Source organism: Aptenodytes forsteri, unplaced genomic scaffold (assembly GCF_000699145.1).
Source record: "Aptenodytes forsteri isolate BGI_AS27 unplaced genomic scaffold, ASM69914v1 Scaffold82, whole genome shotgun sequence".
In the NCBI taxonomy this organism is placed as follows: Eukaryota; Metazoa; Chordata; class Aves; order Sphenisciformes; family Spheniscidae; genus Aptenodytes; species Aptenodytes forsteri.
In genome coordinates this window covers 14327900-14345953 of record NW_008795490.1, presented here as the reverse complement: position 1 = coordinate 14345953, position 18054 = coordinate 14327900, and the positions used below count along the sequence as shown (strand labels likewise).

The following is an 18054-nucleotide window of genomic DNA, read 5'->3' as shown; positions in this document are numbered from 1 at the left end:
ACAAAGGGCTTTGATTTCGTGCATTTAGAGCAAATGCATTCTGCCTCCCAGTTTAAAGAGCATGTACACAACCAAAGACACCATTACAAATTAGTCCAATAGAGAATATCAGCCGTATAATGGCTAGAGTTGTATATTACCGATCTCAAAGCCAAAGAAACTCTTTGCATAGCAGCACTGTGAGAATTGCATAAGTTCTTGCATGCTAGGAAATTTAGGCTTGGTCCAGAGATAACAAAACTCTAAGGGGAATGGCCTGCCTGCTGGGTTGCTGTAGATCTTTGCTAAAATGCCGTTGAAGCCATTTGGATACAAAATCCCTATTTACAGAAACAATTTTTTAAATAGACAACTGGAGAAACAAATTGGTGCTCTGAATGCTCTGGAAAATTGTATTACACTGATTGCCAATTCTTTGCTATATATAACAGCTAACTCCCTTACAGTATGTGTCATAGTGAAAGATAATTGTGTTGTTGCTGGAGAACAAGCAAAGTTCATCCCTTCAGCAACATTTTAAAGATACATAAGAAGTCTATCACTAACACTGGAAAGATGAAACATTTAGTGGAAATGTACTCTGAGTTTGAGGAATGATATCCAGAGGTTTTAAAGGATTTTTTTTTCCTCTACTCCTTCTGCCTCTAGCAGAGGCTCTGAGTCAGGCCAGTTTTCTAGCCTTCAGGTGGCCCGCTATGTTGCATATATAGCAAAGGTCTAACGGACTCTTCTCTATGTGTTTCTACCCTGCCACGCTCCGCCCTAAAAGGGTCTGAGGGAAAGGTTATGGCTCCATCTCCCAGCGCGAGGGAGAATTATGCTTTCTGTCAACTAAGTACCAGCCAGCTGATTCCTAGTGACATCCCCATTACAGTGGGCAGCTGACTTTACGTGTGCAGGGAGTTTTGCATTTATTTCAGTACTAAAGCCCATAAACATGCAATAAAGAGAGTCTTAGACTTGTTCAGCGCCGAAGTAAGAAGAACCTATATCTGCATTAAGACTTTAGGGAGCATATGGAGGAATAATATTAAAAACCTATTTTAAAAACAGGCTTACAAAACTCACCGCTTCCATAGGTGACACTAGGATTAATAGAAAGGTCAAGTTATACTTAGATCATTTGTGGTTCTTGCATGAGTGTGTGTGTATGGAGAGTCTCTTGCTTCAGAGCTTCCAAGGTAACTATATTTCCTTGTCAGAGATAACATGGGGGAACCTGAAAGTCCAACGGAGCTCTTCCCCCTATAGCAAATAAGTGCAATAAAGCCATTACTATGGTTCAGCAATCACAGTTCTGGGAACTAAAAAATTCACCACAGTGCACTGGCCCTGTTACAGGTGCAGTTGAAGAGAATATTTAAACAGTGTCAGTGGCAATTTTCTAAAATTGGTATGTCCAGCTAGCCACCTGCAGACCAAAATCGCCAGTTTTGATACTTTTGGGCATCAGAACCAATGTCTGTAATTAGACGGACACAGAAAATCTTGACAAAATGGACTTGTCCTTGACCTATTAGTTTATTTCAAAAACCTTCTGTTCATTAAACTTACATACATCAGGGAATGTTGTAGATATTTGATCCTTTCTCTGTTATTCAATAATGTGATATATGTCAAAGGCGACCCAAGAAACTGAAGGGAACTAAAGAAACACCTTCACTGACTAATCAAGGGAAACGCTTTCGTAGGTACATACTTCAAACAAAAGTGCTCCACCGTTTTTCAGAACAAAACTGCTTAACTTTACCATGAAGGTAATTTAAAGAAGTTTTATTGCAGTCAGCACTGACTGAAATTAAGAACCATATTTTTTTACAATTCTCTCATATTACCCTTTCCTCAGCTTCAGGCATTTAAAGCTGGTCAGCTACTTAGGCATTTAAAACGTCAATTTGCAAGGCATTTTGGTTTGCTAACTTCCACAGTTAGCTAGAATCTTAAGCCATGTTCCAAATTCACTATGAATCATCTCTAATTTTTCTAGTTCTAAGGAATTTAATGGAGTGCAATCTCTAAATTAGGGCAAACAGGCAAATTTATAGTACTCTTGATTTTTCACTCAAGCACACAGATTTTTGTCTCTATCCAAACTGTATAAATTTCAAGATTTTCTTCAAGATTTTCTGTCCTTGTATCTTTTCCAGTAATAACTTTGCAATAATGTCTGAGCAAATTTTGATGAATTGTTGATCTGTTTGAAGCCTTCATATATTGTTGTGGGATTTTCCCACCACTCACACCTAGAAAGGACCAGAAGTCTAGATTGGGCAAATTACTCTGAGCGTGTTTTTGCCATGCAGGCAGCCACAATGGCACGATAAGGTGGGATTTATGGCTGTAATGCCTGCTCGCTCCAATACTGGCATGCCTGAACAGTTACTGATACTACTATAAAGGCTATATTGCTCAGAACACATGGCCTCCTGTTTTCTCTCTCTGCAAAATCAAAGTTGTGCAGAGGAAAGAAGAATAAGGCCCTAAAAGGAAGGAAGAAGGTGTGGATTTTCAACGTGACTGGAGTAGGACAATAGATCACTATCAAATTAAGCACAATTAATTTTCCCTATATTGCCACATATACAATTCACTAGGACAAAAGCCTACACTCTCTCTGAAATCCTTTTTACATTCACCTATGAAGATGTGCACATTAATGGATCCTGGGATGATTTTTGAAATTCCTTTGAACACACTATGTTTCTCCAGGAGAAGAAGAAAAGTTGCAAGACAAGATCAGGCTGATGTTGAAGAAGTGCCTCTTTACTCCTTTCAACCTAGACGTGCTGTTTAAAGGTAACATTTATCATCATTACCACACTATGCACCCAGCAACAGCCTAGAGAAGGGTGCAAAAATTCCAGGATGAAGGACACTGCCTTTCTGAAAGTTCAGAAGAGTCTGGGCAGCATCCATATTTCTTTCACGCTATGGGAAGGAACAAGCCAGGCTCTGTGCACGTCATTCAGATGGTCCATAATACCGAGTCAAGTGATGGCAAATACATACTTCCAACGCCATGTGTCTAGGATTTCGGGCACTATTGTGATCATACCTCGATGCAGTATTTCTGCACTAGATGCAGCTTGTTGCCAGAGTGCAAGTAAACTTCGTAACTGACCGCCACGAGTCAGTCCGGGAGCAGTAAATTAGCAAGTGGCTCAGGCACTCTAGTCTAGGAGAAGAGTAAAAAAGGAGTGAGGTTGCGGCACTGGGAACAATGGCCCTTGTTCTCCTGCCTTGAGTGAAAGTAAACAAGTCCATCGTTATCTGACTTTGCCAAACCTCAAAGTATAACGCTAGAAGGAAAAATAAGTTTTACAGAATTGAGCATATACAACCCTTTTCTTCCCTTCATAAATTGTATGTTACACTAGTTGAAACTACCAAAGTGTTTACAGTATGCTATATATATAATGGCACATTTAAGCTTTTTAAAGGGATTGGAACATTTCAGGAATGTGTCTGGTGCTGAAAAAGGCTAATGTATTACAAATCATATAATAGTTTAATTCAGAAAAAATATGTTTGGGTATTTTGCCCTAGCATCATAAGGGTTAGGAAACCGAACGAGGATGCCATGAAGCGTGACTGATGAATCAGTCGAGCTAGTCTGCTTCAGATACATATTGTGCAAGGCATTATCGCTGCAATCAGTCACAAAAATGCATATTTAGTTTTTGTACATTAAATACTACACCTGTGAACCTATGTAAAAGATATACAAAATATAAATGTCATCAGGACTGTATATTTCAAACTTTTTAAAATAAACACAAAGTATATATATATGTAGGCATATAGGTTGTAATTTCAATGTCAACACTAGCACAGTTTGTCTCTTCTAAATACAGACCTGTATACTTCCTAGTCCAACACATGCACCTACGAACACATGATCATGCATACAGCTTTACGTTCTGCTGTTTGCAGAAGAGTCAGAATATACAGCACTATACATTGTTTCAACTCAAAATTGATTGGCAAATTAAGGAAGATGCCATTCAAAAGAAATTCCTTGTGAGCTATTACAAAAAAAAAAGAGAAAACCAGGGGTATAGTTATTTCATCTCAATAAAAACACTGAAGACCATGGTGATGATGACCTAAGATTCAAAACGCTTTGTCCGGCATGTGGTGGGGCTCACTCTTGGACAAGATACAACAGTGTAGAACTGGTTGCTATAACACATACCGAACACAGTTATAATGAGGCGTAGAGCTTTCACAACACCATCTAACCCAGCTCTGGGTTCAGACTACTGAGGTCTCTGACCGAAAGGAGACAGAGCAGTTGTACGCCGTTCTTCTCACAGCAGGCGGTGCCGATGGTGATCTGGGTGCCCATCTGGAAGGTAAGCGTCGATTTGCTGGCCGAGCGGGTCGGGAGAAACCCTTCCCACTTGAACATTTAGCTGGCACAGATATCTAGAACACAAAGGCAATTCCTTGCTTTAACAAGTTACGGCTTTTGTGGAATGCAGCGGGAATGTAGGAAGACATTTGGGGTGACCTCAGAACAGGTGGTCTGAAGCTATTAAAAGGAGCACAGTAATGCGCAGAATGCAAAAGAACAGCTATTTCTATGTATAGGGATTCTCACATCGGTTGCGGTTTAAAATATACGGAGGCAAGTGTCAGACACAAGGAAAGGTATAAAATGTTAATGCAAGCCAAAACTGACATTCACTTCTCATTTCTTTTCATTTTTGGAAGTTTTTTGTGAATGAACACCGTATACTGTTCTAAACGTAGAACTCGGAATACCATCTTACATTACTGGAGTATGATCCACATACTTTTCAGGTACTTCTTGATAGATCCTATTTCAGCAGTCACATCTTGCTAAGAACTCTGTTTCCATTAGTGCAACATGAAGCTGTTTACACTTGGTAACTAATTCAGAATGGTTATGTATTAATGCAGTGTCATGTCCACATGCAGAGCCTTATATACACAGGAAAACCAACAGATTTTGATCGTAGCTAGTGATGTAAATTGGAATTAATGAAAATAAACCAAATGCCTCATGCCATGTGTAGTTCTTTACATCTTTGTGACGTGAATGCTGCTGGACCTAAAATGGTACCCCCTAATCAGGCCATATTCTACACTTAGTTTGTACAGATAGAAATGACAACATAAAGCATGAGCCTAAGGAGAAAAAAAAATCCAGTTGGCTTAGTAAAATTATTCTGGGCTTACATCAATGTAAACTCAGTCATTATCTAGTCATTATTTCTTCCCTACATATTCACTGATGAAAATTTGTTTTCCTATCAAAAGTTCATTAGATGAAAAAGAAATCAGAAGCTTTGTGGTTTTTTCTTTCTGTGCTGTAGTAAAGATGTGTCTGCTAAGCAAGATGTTGCATCACTGCAAGGCTGTCAGAAAGATATGCAGAAGAAAATCTGCATGGTCAGATTCTCAGCTGTTTAAATCCACATAGCTCCACTGAAGTCTGTGAATTTGTGACAGTTTAAAGCAGACCAGCTGACAGTCTGAACCCATTTAAGTTTCTCAGCTCCAAACACATTTGCCTTCTCTTTTCTGAGATGCTAAGGGGCCTATCTCTTTGTGTTCATTGGCCAAGGAGCTCTTCAGGAAAAATGATTTTTCTTTCTTTGTGGCCTTTTACAGAACCTGCAACTTACAGTGTATTTTCAAACCCATCTGTTTCTCTTTTCATTAAGAAAGAATGTTGGCAAAGGCAATATTTCTAAACTTCTGAAAATAAAATTCAGCCAAATATAAATTAATTAGTCATGCCATACTCTTCTGTTTCTGTGAGCCTATGCTTGAATATATAGGAGAAGCCTGGAACTGAGACATGAGTAAGAGGAGGTCACTTTATTACTGGAAACTTTATGGAGCTACAATACCCCTTTTCATAGGCAGTTCCAAGGAAATCCTGAACCAAGCAGCACCCTGGATGCTGAAGAATGCTATCTAAGCCCTCTAGGATTTTGACATGACCAAGCGTGCTTAAGCCTTTCGGGAAGGCTTATGAAATAACTTGTCAGCTAAAGGAAGGAGGGAGTGAGTTAAAACCTGATTGCAGTTCTCTCTAGTTCAATCCTTGAATAACTGCACTGCAGTTAAAATCTAGCTTTACACAACAGCAGCACAGATCAGAATCTGGCACACCTCTTCGCTGGTCATTCTTACTTACATGCTTCTGCCCTCCCACAACTCTATTATCTTCAGAGGAAATACTCCTGATTCATCCAGATCCTGGCCCAAAGCATCAATTTTTACATAATTATTTACAAGATCACATTAGCCTGCCTCATTTTAGAATCTGAAGCTTGGTGTGAAACTGAATTATTTTGTTCTTGCCATTCTTATGAACCTTACCTCTGGTAACTTCTGTCTCTCTTTTCCTTGCTTGAGTTGCTGCCCAATATGCCTGGCTGAATTCCTTGGAAATTCTTGCTTTCCTTGCTCAATCTGGAGCATTTCTAAATACTGACTCAATGTCTCACAACCCCCATCGGTGAATTCAGAATTTGCCCATGTCCACTTATCTTTGCAGCATTTCGTATTACATGGAGAAGTCACTGTTGATTTTTCATAGTTTTTCAAAAGCTTTTCAACAACACCATAGTTCGACCTTGAGTCAGCTGAACGCGGGCGACCGGATAAATTACTTGGTCTCCAGTCATGCTCGTGAAGCATATGCCTATAACCACTGGTATTTGGAAGTCCATTTATTTGCTTTTGTTGCCCTGCTGTTCTGACAGCTTTGCTGGGGTTGCTAGTTTCTTGCTCCTTTGCTGCAGAGAATTTGGGATTTGAAACACAAGATGTATTTACAGTTTCTGTCCTGCTAATAGCAGAGTCACACAGTGGGCTGCAGGGTTTGTGATCTTCCGATGCTGTTCGAGGCACCTGGTTTTCTTGCAAAGCATTGTTACGTTTATCTGTGTGAAATACAGTCCGGTTAAACTCATCGATCTTTGCCGCTAAAGTTTCATTTCTTTGGGTCTTTCTCAAAGTATATCTAGAGTCTTCCAAAAGATCATTGTGCAGGGTAGCAGGGGCATAAAAGTCATTACTGTAATAAGGGCTGCTGTGAGACTTAGGATTTTGTTTCTGGTGCATCTTGTTGCTTTGGGCCATATTTCCATCTGAACAACTCTTTTGGGCTGACAGTGGGGAAGGTTCACTTTTATTGTCTTTTCCAAGTTTGCCCACATCATATGCCCACGTGTTGTGGCAGAAACTTGTTGGTACATTGCACTCATTTTTGGTTACAGGTATTGCAGCAGTTACCATCACAGGACATTTCACAGCCTGTTCATTTGCACAGGCTGCTGCAGTTTCATTCTGGTTTATAGGTGAAGGATTCATCAGTTTCCTTCCACTCCTACAGTCCCGAGCCTTGCAATTGCTTTTGATGCCTGGATCTCTTATTTGTGCTTCAGAAAGCTGTACAACTGCAGAAAGTGAGTTTGTTAGGTGCCGAGAAGTGCTCCGTGGGGGAACTGGTGGAGCTTCTTTCTTTTGCCAAGGTCTGAAGTCTGTTCCGCTGTCACCAGTAAGACCACCAGAAGACATGTCCTTCAAAGCCTTAGTGGAGCTCATCAGATTCTTCCTATTATTATGTTCCTCTGTTTCAAAAGCAACAGAAGTCTGTGATTCATTGCTGGACACATGGTTCATCTCAGGCAGAATAACTGTGTTTTCGGTTTCCTCAAATTCCCCCAGGAAAGGAAGTGACTTCATTCTGGAAATAAAAGGAGAGGTGTTTTAGGGATGAGCAGTAAGGGTATTCCCCCAGGGGACCTCAGCATGGATTCATTCTCCCTGTGAGCAGGTGTTTTAACACTGGCTGCTTAAAAAGATTTGGGAGCAGTTTTGCTGCAGCTGATACACCCAGCGTATTTGAAACATACGTGAAGAATTTGAAGAAAGCTCAACAAAGGGAATCTTGTATTCCTTTCCCTTGCCACTAAAATTCTTTTTCTGAGTTTTTGTAGATGATTGCTTGTTTTCTTATGTATCCTACAGTAAGAACAGTGGGATCTTGTGAGTTCTAATGACTCCAGTGAGAGTATACCTGACTATGAACTGAATGAAGAAAGCTGTAGGACATAGTGCATACCTTGTGTAGGTTTCCTAACATTACACATGACAGTACAAATGTGTCTTTTGAGATCTGTTAAAAAATCACCTTTCTCAGCCAGGATTTAGAAACTATGCATCAGCTATGAATCTATTTGCTTTAAAGATACAAACGCTAACCCAGCTACAATAATAAATAAGTGACAGACGGCCAACTGCAGTGACAGACAGCCAACTGATTGCATGGGGGAGTGTAAGAAGTCCCTCTGCTCTTTGGGAGCATCTGAGAAGAGCTTGCCATGATGCAGACTTCCATGGGGTCTCAGCATAGCTGAGGCATAGCCTTTCTCAATCTCTTTCACGGTGTGCACCCCGTCACACCACGGGTTCAGTCTTACCTTCTGAGAACCACTCGAGAGGAAGACTGGTGTTTAGCTTGCTAAAGGAGACCATGAACATAGAATTTTTAACAGATGGCGGAATGTTCATTTGCCATACTTTTCAGGGTCTGGCTCACCATCTTTCCATTTGTACAAATGTATGGTTGTTCTTCCTTCTTTTGCCTTCTTTGCACTCTTGGATTGTCAGTCCCTGACACATCCTTCACACTTAAGGCTAGATCTGGGCTTAATCTAAGAAACCTCCCAGCCTAACAAATCCACACAATGTTGTATAGAACTGCATGGAAATGGGACCAGGGCAGACATTCACTTTCCCAATTCTCTATAATAGCCATTAGAAACAAGTACAATTTTATCTGGTATAAATACTAATTTCATTTTGTAGGTTCTATAGATAAACTCCATTTTGCTAGTAAAACGTGCCCTTGTATCATATTTTCAGTATATTTCATTTGAATGTTTTATGCTAAGCACTGAAACACTAGGAGGATAGGAACTGCCCAACTCCTAATAAATTCAACAGCAACGCCCCCGCCATCAAAGTGAACAGGAGCACAGCCTCATTATTCATTTTCTTCCTCTAGTATAAAGAGTCCAAATATGTTTTTACCTTCTGTGGTTGGACTTCTTTCGAATTTCCTCTTGATAGCTGCATAATTCTTCACTGACTCTGGCAAGTTCTTTAAGAGCCTTTATAAATATAAAAACAGTCCTTTAATATAAGCCTTTTAAATGGTATCTCCAGAATTATTTTGAAGCTTGTGGTGATTTGCATTTAAGACTCACAGCAGAGGAAAGTAGCACAAGGGGAGATACAAAAATGCCCCCAGGTTATGAACAGAGGTAAAGAGCATGCTGTTAATGCATTTCAACAGTGAGAAGACACTCATCAATAGCAAACCGAGGAGGAAGTAGAGACAGTGCCTTGCTGGAAAGCTAAAATCAGGGAGATCAGTTCTTTAGGTTAACCTGGCAGGCCAAAGCCCTCAGTATTTTCCTCACCCTTGTAACTGAAACATGCTGATACTTTACTTACTACATTGAGATCACCAATATAATTCTTGGCATTTTTCTTGGAAGTTTTGACGCTGAGGCTGTCTTCGGGTTCCTCAAGGTTCTCAAAGGTCAGATTGTCCATTAACAGAGTATTGTTTCTGCTCTTGGCTCTGGTTTCTTTACATTCGTGTCCTGCTTCACTGAGCAAACTCCCTTTTTCCATCCTGTCATTTGCCACATTGTGTTGATAGTTCAGCTCCACTGTGTCACTCTCTCCCGAAGTAGGGGAATGCATGGACAGCTGCAGCATCTTGCTCTGAATGGCCTTATTATCATGGACGTTCATATTGCTCTCCCTTCTAAGTTTTACCTCCTGGTAAAGCTGAAAAACCAATAGAACCGTCTATTAGATCATGGTACTGTGATGAACCTTATGGTAAAAGAACATATTCATCTTCTGTTTTGAACAATGCTTCACTCAGTAGCACCAAGCAGAAAGATTTTATACATGTGTTAGTAGAAAAGTGTTGAGTCACACAGTGTGATAGTTCACAGACAGTTATTGTCACAGGATGAGGAAAGGGCTGTTACCATTCACAAACTCTTTGCCATGGTTTTAATGTATGGCTTCCACCCATAGGATGGGATTGGAAGAGGTCTCACGAGGTCAATGGCCCTGCCTTGAGCCAGAAGCTGTATGGTTGTCTTCCAAGTAATATCAGCACACTATGTGGTGGACACAGCCCTGATCTGATGGATGGGGAATGTGGGGGGATGTGAGGGAGGGAGAGGGCTCTGGCTATGTTACAGCCTGTTAAGGTGTATTAGTTTAAGGAGGGGAAGTGAATTCTCATCACACACAGCAGACTTTTCTAGTTCTCAGACAAGTGGAGTTCTTCCCTCTTCTGGAGTGATAAATCAGTACTGCAGAATGGTATTATTTGGCAATGTGCTGTCACCCTCTACTCTTCTTTCGTGCTACCTGCTGAGATCCAGTAGCTTCATTAGTAAATGAAAAGGTGTTAATTCCTGTCACCCAGCATATTCAAACTAGGGAACTGTGATAAATTATAAATTAGAAAAAACAGCAACATCATAAAAACCTCTTCTGCTTAGAGTATCATTTCCAGTGCCAAGAATCCCACAGCTCTTTATAAACATTCATTCTTAACTTGCTTTTATGAAGAAAGCACAGAGCATGCACCTCTGAACAGCCCTCTGCCTGCTCTCTCGCAGTGCACAAGGCATCACAACAGCTTTTGGAAGGACAGTGAAAAAGAATAACAACATGAAGAACATGTGGCCATTTCACGAGTAGTGCTGTGGATTAGAAGTATTCTCACGTTCAGAGACCTAACACTTGACCTCATCCTGGGCTTTCAGATCTCACTCCCAAAGCCCAGCTGCTCATGGAACCTGAGGGCTGACCTTTGTCATTTCCAAGAAGAGGGCCTCATATGGACTCAGCAGAGCAGTAAGAAGGAAGGATACCACCTCATAACTCAACAATATCATCTCCTAAACCACATAAGTCTTCCTGGAGGAATCCAGGAATTAAGTTAAGTTTTGGTGGGCTAGAGAAAACTACCAAATAAAAATACAAGCTGATAAGGTAGCACAAGTTTTATTGAGGAAATCCCTCTACAGAGGATGGCATTTAAAAGGTATCTCCCCTTTTCTTCAGCCTTGTGGCTTTTGGCGAAGAAATGTCAGGCAACTGAAATCAAGAGCAGCTATAGACACAGCTTAAGAGGGGACCGTAAGATACCGATAACCTTGGGGTATCATCTGCAGTTTTGTCTGGTCCTGCAATACCCATCGATTTGCTTCATTCTCTTCCCCTCAGCCCCATTCCATTCTTTATCTCTTTTTCTGTCTCTGTCACGCTTTCCTAATCCATGTGCTAATAAAGAACATGGAAAAAACATGGTCTTCGCTGCCATTGTCAGGACTACTAATAGCCAGAATACCTTTTCACAACACATTAGGGTCGTTCCAAAACAGCTCATATCAACTACACACACAGATCACATTACTAACTTTTGAAGCACTCTCACCTTGGCAGTGAAATTAGGTAAGACTGCACAGAAATGTCCTAACACAAAAGACAAAATGTGGCAGATACTATCATACCAAAGTCTGCAAGAACTGCAGATAAAATATAAGAGAGCTGACATTATGGAGTTATGCTGCAGGCTGGTTTAATGGGCAGTGTATGGCTGCAATTCATTTGGCTCTGATAATTTTCCTTCTCATACTTTCATGTGAGCCATCTCTGCCATGCATTCCTGTGTTGCTCAGCCACAGGACAGTGTTGGCAGAGAGCAAGCAAAACTACTCCATGTGTATATTAGAATAAAAAATGTGGAAAGCTCAGTGGTGAAAAAACTTGCTTCTATATGTTGCCAAGGCAGATTCAATTTATGCATTGCAGGGTGCCAGAGGGTTCTGCTGCAGGGACAGTTTGGGGATAAAAGAATAATAAATAATTACCTTAACTATTTCTGGAAGGAGATGCATTAGAAATGGCAGGGAGTGAGTGTTTGTTAGTATGTGTAAACACAAGTGGTGTCAGGACTTTCATGCTATTTACTGTAGTTGTTTTCTCTATTAAAAGCTGTCCATAAATGGAGCAGGTTCTAGCCAGAACGATTCTGCATCATGCAGTGTTTAATGTATGACGTTCTTTTTAATACTACCATTTACCCCAGCAGACCCATGCCATCTAATTTCTTTTTGCCAGAGAATTATGATACCTGGATTTTTTGTTACTAAATATGCATTTTCCTAAACCCCATATATGCAGTTGTTCAGCATGTACTTGAAAAAAGCATGTATAATATGAGCAGTGTGGCTCATGCCCAGCAGAACTGGTAGCAGTATATACAGCCAACAATATCATAGCAAACTTCACACAAAGTGACATTTAACTTCCTGCTTCGTATTCATGACTATTAAATGAGCAATTGCAAATACTGCTTAACCCCAGGCTTTGCATCCTACCATCAGCTATTAGAAAGTTCCAGTGACAAATAAGAAATAGGATATAATTCAGAAAAAAAAAAACCTGAAGCGACCCCTAGTCGCTTCACCCCAAGTGAAAATGTTAGTGTTCAGAGTTTTGTTTAAAAGTACCTCTTCTATTTTCTTCTGCATGACCTTCCATTGACATTCCCATTCTTTCCTTTCATTGTCAAATCTCTCCAGCAATTCCATCTTCTCTTTATTCCAGTTCCTCTCAGTATTTTCCAGTTGTTTAGGCAGGTCCATGGTTACAGTCTGTGTAACAGCAAGAAGATAGCTCTGCTTTTTTTCTTTCTTCCCTGAATGTTTCCTGGAAGTTTATCAGAATAAGTCTTACTTGTGTTTGATTCTAGCTTTCAGGGAAAAAAACAACCAAGCAAAACACCAAAATAATTAACTGAAATGTGCTTGCAGAAGACAGCATCACACGATTGCATGATATATATCTGGAGTGTGACTGGAATATGGACGAACTAAGCATTATAGGTCACAAACCCAAGGGCAGAGAGGCCCAATCTGGAAACGGGAAGAGGGACACGCATCCAGCATCATAGAATTAAGGAACGTCTGCCACAGCGGGCTCTGTACCATGGCCACTTTGCATCCTTGCCATTACTCTTCACTATAAACCTGTTTTCAGTGAAATTCGAGTCTGCATGATATTCAGTGGCATTTCAGGACCTTGGGATCCTGCAAGGTCTGCCCTTGAGGGTGAAAGCTATTTTTACGTTTGCTCAAAAGACAAGTGCAAGTGTAAAGGTATCATGTTTGCTCATGCACTCCTTTCACATATGCATGTAGCACGACAAAGATTGTGACACTGTTTTGGCAATTGAAGACTGTAAACTTGATACATGCAGAAAATTCTTATGGCTATATGAATGCTTTAGCATACATGGAAGAAAACAGGACAGGAAAGCTAGCAACAGGTAACAAACACACATATCCCCATCCCTGGCGGTATTTAAAAGACGAGTAGATGAGGCACTTAGGGACATGGCTTAGTGGGTGGTGGTTGGACTCGATGATCTTAGAGGTCTTTTCCAACCTCAATGATTCTATGATTCTATGATATACAGTAGAAAGCATCATTCTATTATATAAAGGACTATAGGTCACTATAAAGAGTTCATGTATTTTGGATTTACGAATCTAAATCTATAAATGTTAGTTACAGGACCAGCATAGGGAAAATTAGAAACTATTGTCCAATAGCACTAACTCAAACCTAGTTCAAAACCTTGCTCAGAATATTTAACTAATTTTTGCTTCGGTTTCTCCTTCCCCTTCAGAATTCTTTAGTATCTTAGTATCTATGAATGAAAAATTATTAATTGAACCACTAAATGTGTATATTTTAAGGGAAATATTTTGGATCTGCTCATCTGACTTTGGAGCAAAACAGTTGCAGATTATATGGGCCTGGTGTTGCTCTTGCTTTCTTAGGCTTTACAACAGAAACTCCACTACCATCAGCCCATTTACTATGCCAGCAAGGCCGAAATACTCATTCATTCAGTTATGATGGCTCCTGTGGTATAATGGCTGGTACGCACACATTGATACTTGAGTTTGTTAACTTTGGCTCTCAAAGCCAGCTGTTGTGTTACTTAGGTGGACATGGAATCTAGTTCTAGTCACAAAATGGCTCCGCACTGCTTTGGTCTCCTGCCAGAAACCAAGTGTATGGGCAAGCAAATGAAGTATCAGAGAGTTAACTAGGCGTAAGTCCAGTTTACCTTCCCGGAATTTGTTCATTTCCCTGACTGATGGTCAGTGATTGTCAACTCACAGGAACTGCCCATTTTATCGCCCACATTTTCTTTGATATAGTGAAAATTCATTCTTGAGCTTCACGCAAAGTTCTTCCCCATCCTGTATTTTAGTGGACGAGTCTTGTTGATTCAGCTGTGGCTACTGTGTAATCACTGCTTACCAGTGTCTGCGTTATTTCAGCTGACTGGGAAGCTGATGCCAAACTTGGAGTCAGCTTCTTTCACGAACAAGTAAGCAGAAGAGCTCAGCTGAAGCCCAATGGGTTACTCAGGTCTTTGGGTCATAGGAAGTCCTGCTACAGGATCTCTCAGCTGACAGCCATCATGGGCCCAATCCTAACTTGCAAAACTGTTGGTTGCAAAACTGTTTACCCCAAGCAATTTTGGACAGAGGACTTACTTAGAGAACAAGCTGACTATTCTTCAAACATCTCTGTCAGCCCATTTCACAACGGTGTAACCATGTCACCATGTAACATGGTATTGGAGCTTACTCTTTCAGACTCTGACTCACAGCTGCCTTGGAGCTCTGAAACGGCAACCTGTCTCTCAACTACCTACAAACAGATTTCAGACCCTTCTTCTTCCACCTGCCTAAAAACATACAGGGCAGCTTTATAAAAACAGAAAATTCCTTGAAACTAAGAGCTGCTGAAAGACAGCACAGCATTCTCATCACAGAAGAAGTCAAGCACTGGTTTGCTCATGGCTTCTTACGGAAGGCAGCCAGGCTATAGGGACTGCACCTCTCCAGGCCAACGTTTCAGCTTTGTGCCAGACTTCAGTAAGTGTTGACCAAAAACAACTTACAAAAAAATTCCACTGCACTTAAGACCTGTTGCACTCTAAACATCTATTGCTAATGAACTTTAAAACCATTTCGATACTTTCTCACTTTGCTAATTCAAAGGTTGCAATTTTTAGTACAGTCATTTGCTTTGTTTCTTTTTTTTTTGTGGCTACTTTTATGTCTTTATAACCTTTCAAGACATCTCTGAGAAATAAACAGAAGTCAACTCTCTGCTCCACTAGAATCCTTCAAATACATGTCAGAAAGAAATAGAAAAACGTATAAATGCTGTAAAGTCATGAACAAGACAGGCAGGCATAATCTGTCTACAATTTGCACAAATGGTGATTTTGCTAGTGCACTATTAGTAACAATGACCATGCTTCAATCAGCAGCATATTACTAGAAAGAAAGTCAGTACTATATAGCCTTTTTTTTTTACACATATAAGAATAGATATATAATATGTACTCCTTTCAAGTATGCATATAGCATTGAAAAGGCCCCTGGTGCTTTCTTAGTGCTGGGAACTACTATTGCCATGTCTGCATTCATCTTAACAATTTCCAAGTTGATTCATATGGGACTCTGATTACAAAAAGAGATTGGAGACCATCAAAATGAAATCAAGTCTTGGAAGAGGTTAGTTACAGAAGTTACAGATAGTCACTTGTAGCTCTAAGATCCACAAAAAGCTTGTATCACTTCTTACGCTTCTCCAATTTCCTCTTGACATAAATTCTAAGAAGAAAACTCATGTTTATTGATGTTAGCAGCTGGATGACTAGACAGTTTTGCTGCTATTGTACAGTGGATAAATTCCTCAGAGAGTTGTAACTCCTATTTCTATGACACTTTCCCCTTTTTTTTTCCTTGGTGTTTGGGGTTTTTTTTGTTTTGGTTTTTTTTTTTGGGGGGAGGGGGTCTTTTGCTTCTTCTTTTCCCTACTAGCAACAAAATCCAATTTGTAGTCCTGGTAGTATACCCTCTGTCTGTATAGTGTACCGAGATGTCCCCATGGGTATTTCACATGGCTTAAGCAACCCAAAGGGATGTAAAATGCCACATTATAATTTGCTGTGTGGATCTGAGCAGTATCTGTGCTCCTGCAGTATTGGCACTTTCTGCATGTCCTAGACAAGGTCAGAAGCTCATTACAGCAATAAAATTCAAGCAAATAATCAATTTTGTCTACAATAGCTGCATTTTCCTTTAACTTTTCATTTAGCCCTCCCTCCTCTCAAGTAAAAAATGTTTTAAGCAACTATTTGGTGTTAATTTTATTATTCCCCCATGACTTACCCGTGCCCTTTCTATCCACATATTAAAAATACAAAATAGCTTGCAACCAACCTCTATCAACTTCTGAAAATAATCTGTGGTGACATCAGCTGAGATGTTATTTTTCAACAGAGATTAATTAGATTGGATGTGCACAACCATTCAGATACACAAATTTCCCCTTGATTTTATAGGAAAAAAAGCGGTTTAATTATATTTCCAACAAAGTGCTGTATTTTGGATGACTAAGGAAATTGTAAATTTATGTATTTGTTCAATTATTAAAGTGTGCAATGTGTCACAATACTGCACACTTTACACATAAAAAGAAACTACAATTGAGTGAGAGAGTGAAAGAGAGAGAAGGGAAAGAAAAAGGAAAGAGAGAAATGAGAGAAAGTGAAAGAAAGGAAAGGAAAGGAAAGGAAAGGAAAGGAAAGGAAAGGAAAGGAAAGGAAAGGAAAGGAAAGGAAGGAAGAAAGGGAGGAGGGAGGGAGATTCTTTGTTTCTCATTACTGTCAGGGAGAAAATGGGAAAGGAAGGGAAAGGAAGGGAAAGGAAAGGAAAGGAAAGGAAAGGAAAGGAAAGGAAAGGAAAGGAAAGGAAAGGAAAGGAAAGGAAAGGAAAGGAAAGGAAAGGAAAGGAAAGGAAAGGAAAGGAAAGGAAAGGAAAGGAAGGAAGAAAGGGAGGGAGGGAGGGAGGGAGGGGAAAGAAAGAAAGAAAGAGAGAGAGAGAGAGAGAGAGAGAGACTCGAGTGCTCACAGTGCTACCTGTCTTCCCTGGTCTGTTGATATATCTGTGCCTGCTCTGAAGAAACTGACTGAACTAATGAATATTCTTTCTCTAAGAATGAAGACCATATATAACATACATGAACACCACGTTACATATAAATAACATTACAGAGATGTTTAAATAACTGTTTGCCACATTAGTAATTTGCTTTCTTTTTTAATCTTAACGGTTCAAAACCACTGATTTAAAATAAACCGTAACCGTACCTTTCATGGAATAAGAAATCCTTTAGAAGTTTTTCAGTCCATTTCTAAACAGCAGTGAAAGCAATGAAATGCATAGCTAGCTGGGATCCAGTTCTGCGAATCCTGATCTTTAAAAGAAATAAGAAAGCTAAGCGAGACACAACCTTTCAACTGGGGCAGCATTTGCAACTCTCTGAATAACTCCGCAACTTTTGCAAACTGAAAAACAGTTCCGTTCAGCATCATCCCAGCAGCTGGCTTCCACGTGACGTCAGTGCACGGAGGATAGTTTTAAAGCCATCTCTTCCAACCCCCAGCTCTGTAACTTTATATCTCCTCATATTTTGTGTAAACAACTCCAAGTCCAGGACATTTTTAGGTTTTATAGTGCAGTCCAGTCTTTAAAGCTTGCCAAAGCAGCCAGTGTTAACATTAAAGCTATGACAATAGGCAATTTTAGGTTTCTTTTATTAGTGTCCATGTTGTAAAGGAAGATTCTTTGCTGTCTTCCAGACCCAGTTTTCAGGGTTATATTTTTTAGTACGATCATTTGAGCTTTGCAACTTGATCCTTATAAACTGCTTTGTAAAGGGAGTTTGTTTAAAGCAGCAGTTTTGTTGGTTAACAGCTATCTTAAAGAGCTAAAAGCAAACCACTCCTCCCTAAAATCTTTTTCTGTATTCTAAATATGCTATCACTTATGAAGTGCAGAATTATTGGGCACCGTGTAATCCTACTGT

The 18054-nt window shown here is 40.0% G+C and overlaps 1 protein-coding gene across 2 annotated transcripts; it reads right to left on the bottom strand.

The window, feature by feature from the left end:
• Window positions 1-1508: 1508 nt before the first annotated feature.
• On the bottom strand, window positions 1509-17570 carry KIAA0408 (KIAA0408 ortholog). Of its 2 annotated transcripts, none has more exons than XM_009281538.1 (6): window positions 17336-17570; window positions 12600-12798; window positions 9505-9846; window positions 9079-9158; window positions 6358-7729; window positions 1509-4428 (listed from the first exon to the last, which is right to left on the bottom strand). In XM_009281538.1, the coding sequence occupies exons 2-6, from the start codon at window positions 12732-12734 to the stop codon at window positions 4255-4257; spliced, it is 2103 nt and encodes a 700-aa protein (XP_009279813.1). In that variant the 5' UTR covers window positions 12735-12798; window positions 17336-17570; the 3' UTR covers window positions 1509-4254. The 2 variants fall into 2 exon arrangements, with proteins under 2 accessions (XP_009279813.1, XP_009279814.1); XM_009281539.1 differs by having other exon boundaries at window positions 12600-12743.
• Between the last annotated feature and the right edge of the window lie 484 nt (window positions 17571-18054).

Excerpts from the sequence above, each read along its gene's own strand:
- KIAA0408 (XM_009281538.1), bottom strand. The coding sequence starts at position 12,734 with ATGGACCTGCCTAAACAACTGGAAAATACTGAGAGGAACTGGAATAAA. Across the intron at positions 9,847-12,599 it reads TGCAGAAGAAAATAGAAGAG|CTTTACCAGGAGGTAAAACT; the intron begins GTACTTTTAAAC and ends TTGGTTTTTCAG. Across the intron at positions 9,159-9,504 it reads ATATTGGTGATCTCAATGTA|GCTCTTAAAGAACTTGCCAG; the intron begins GTAAGTAAAGTA and ends ATATTTATAAAG.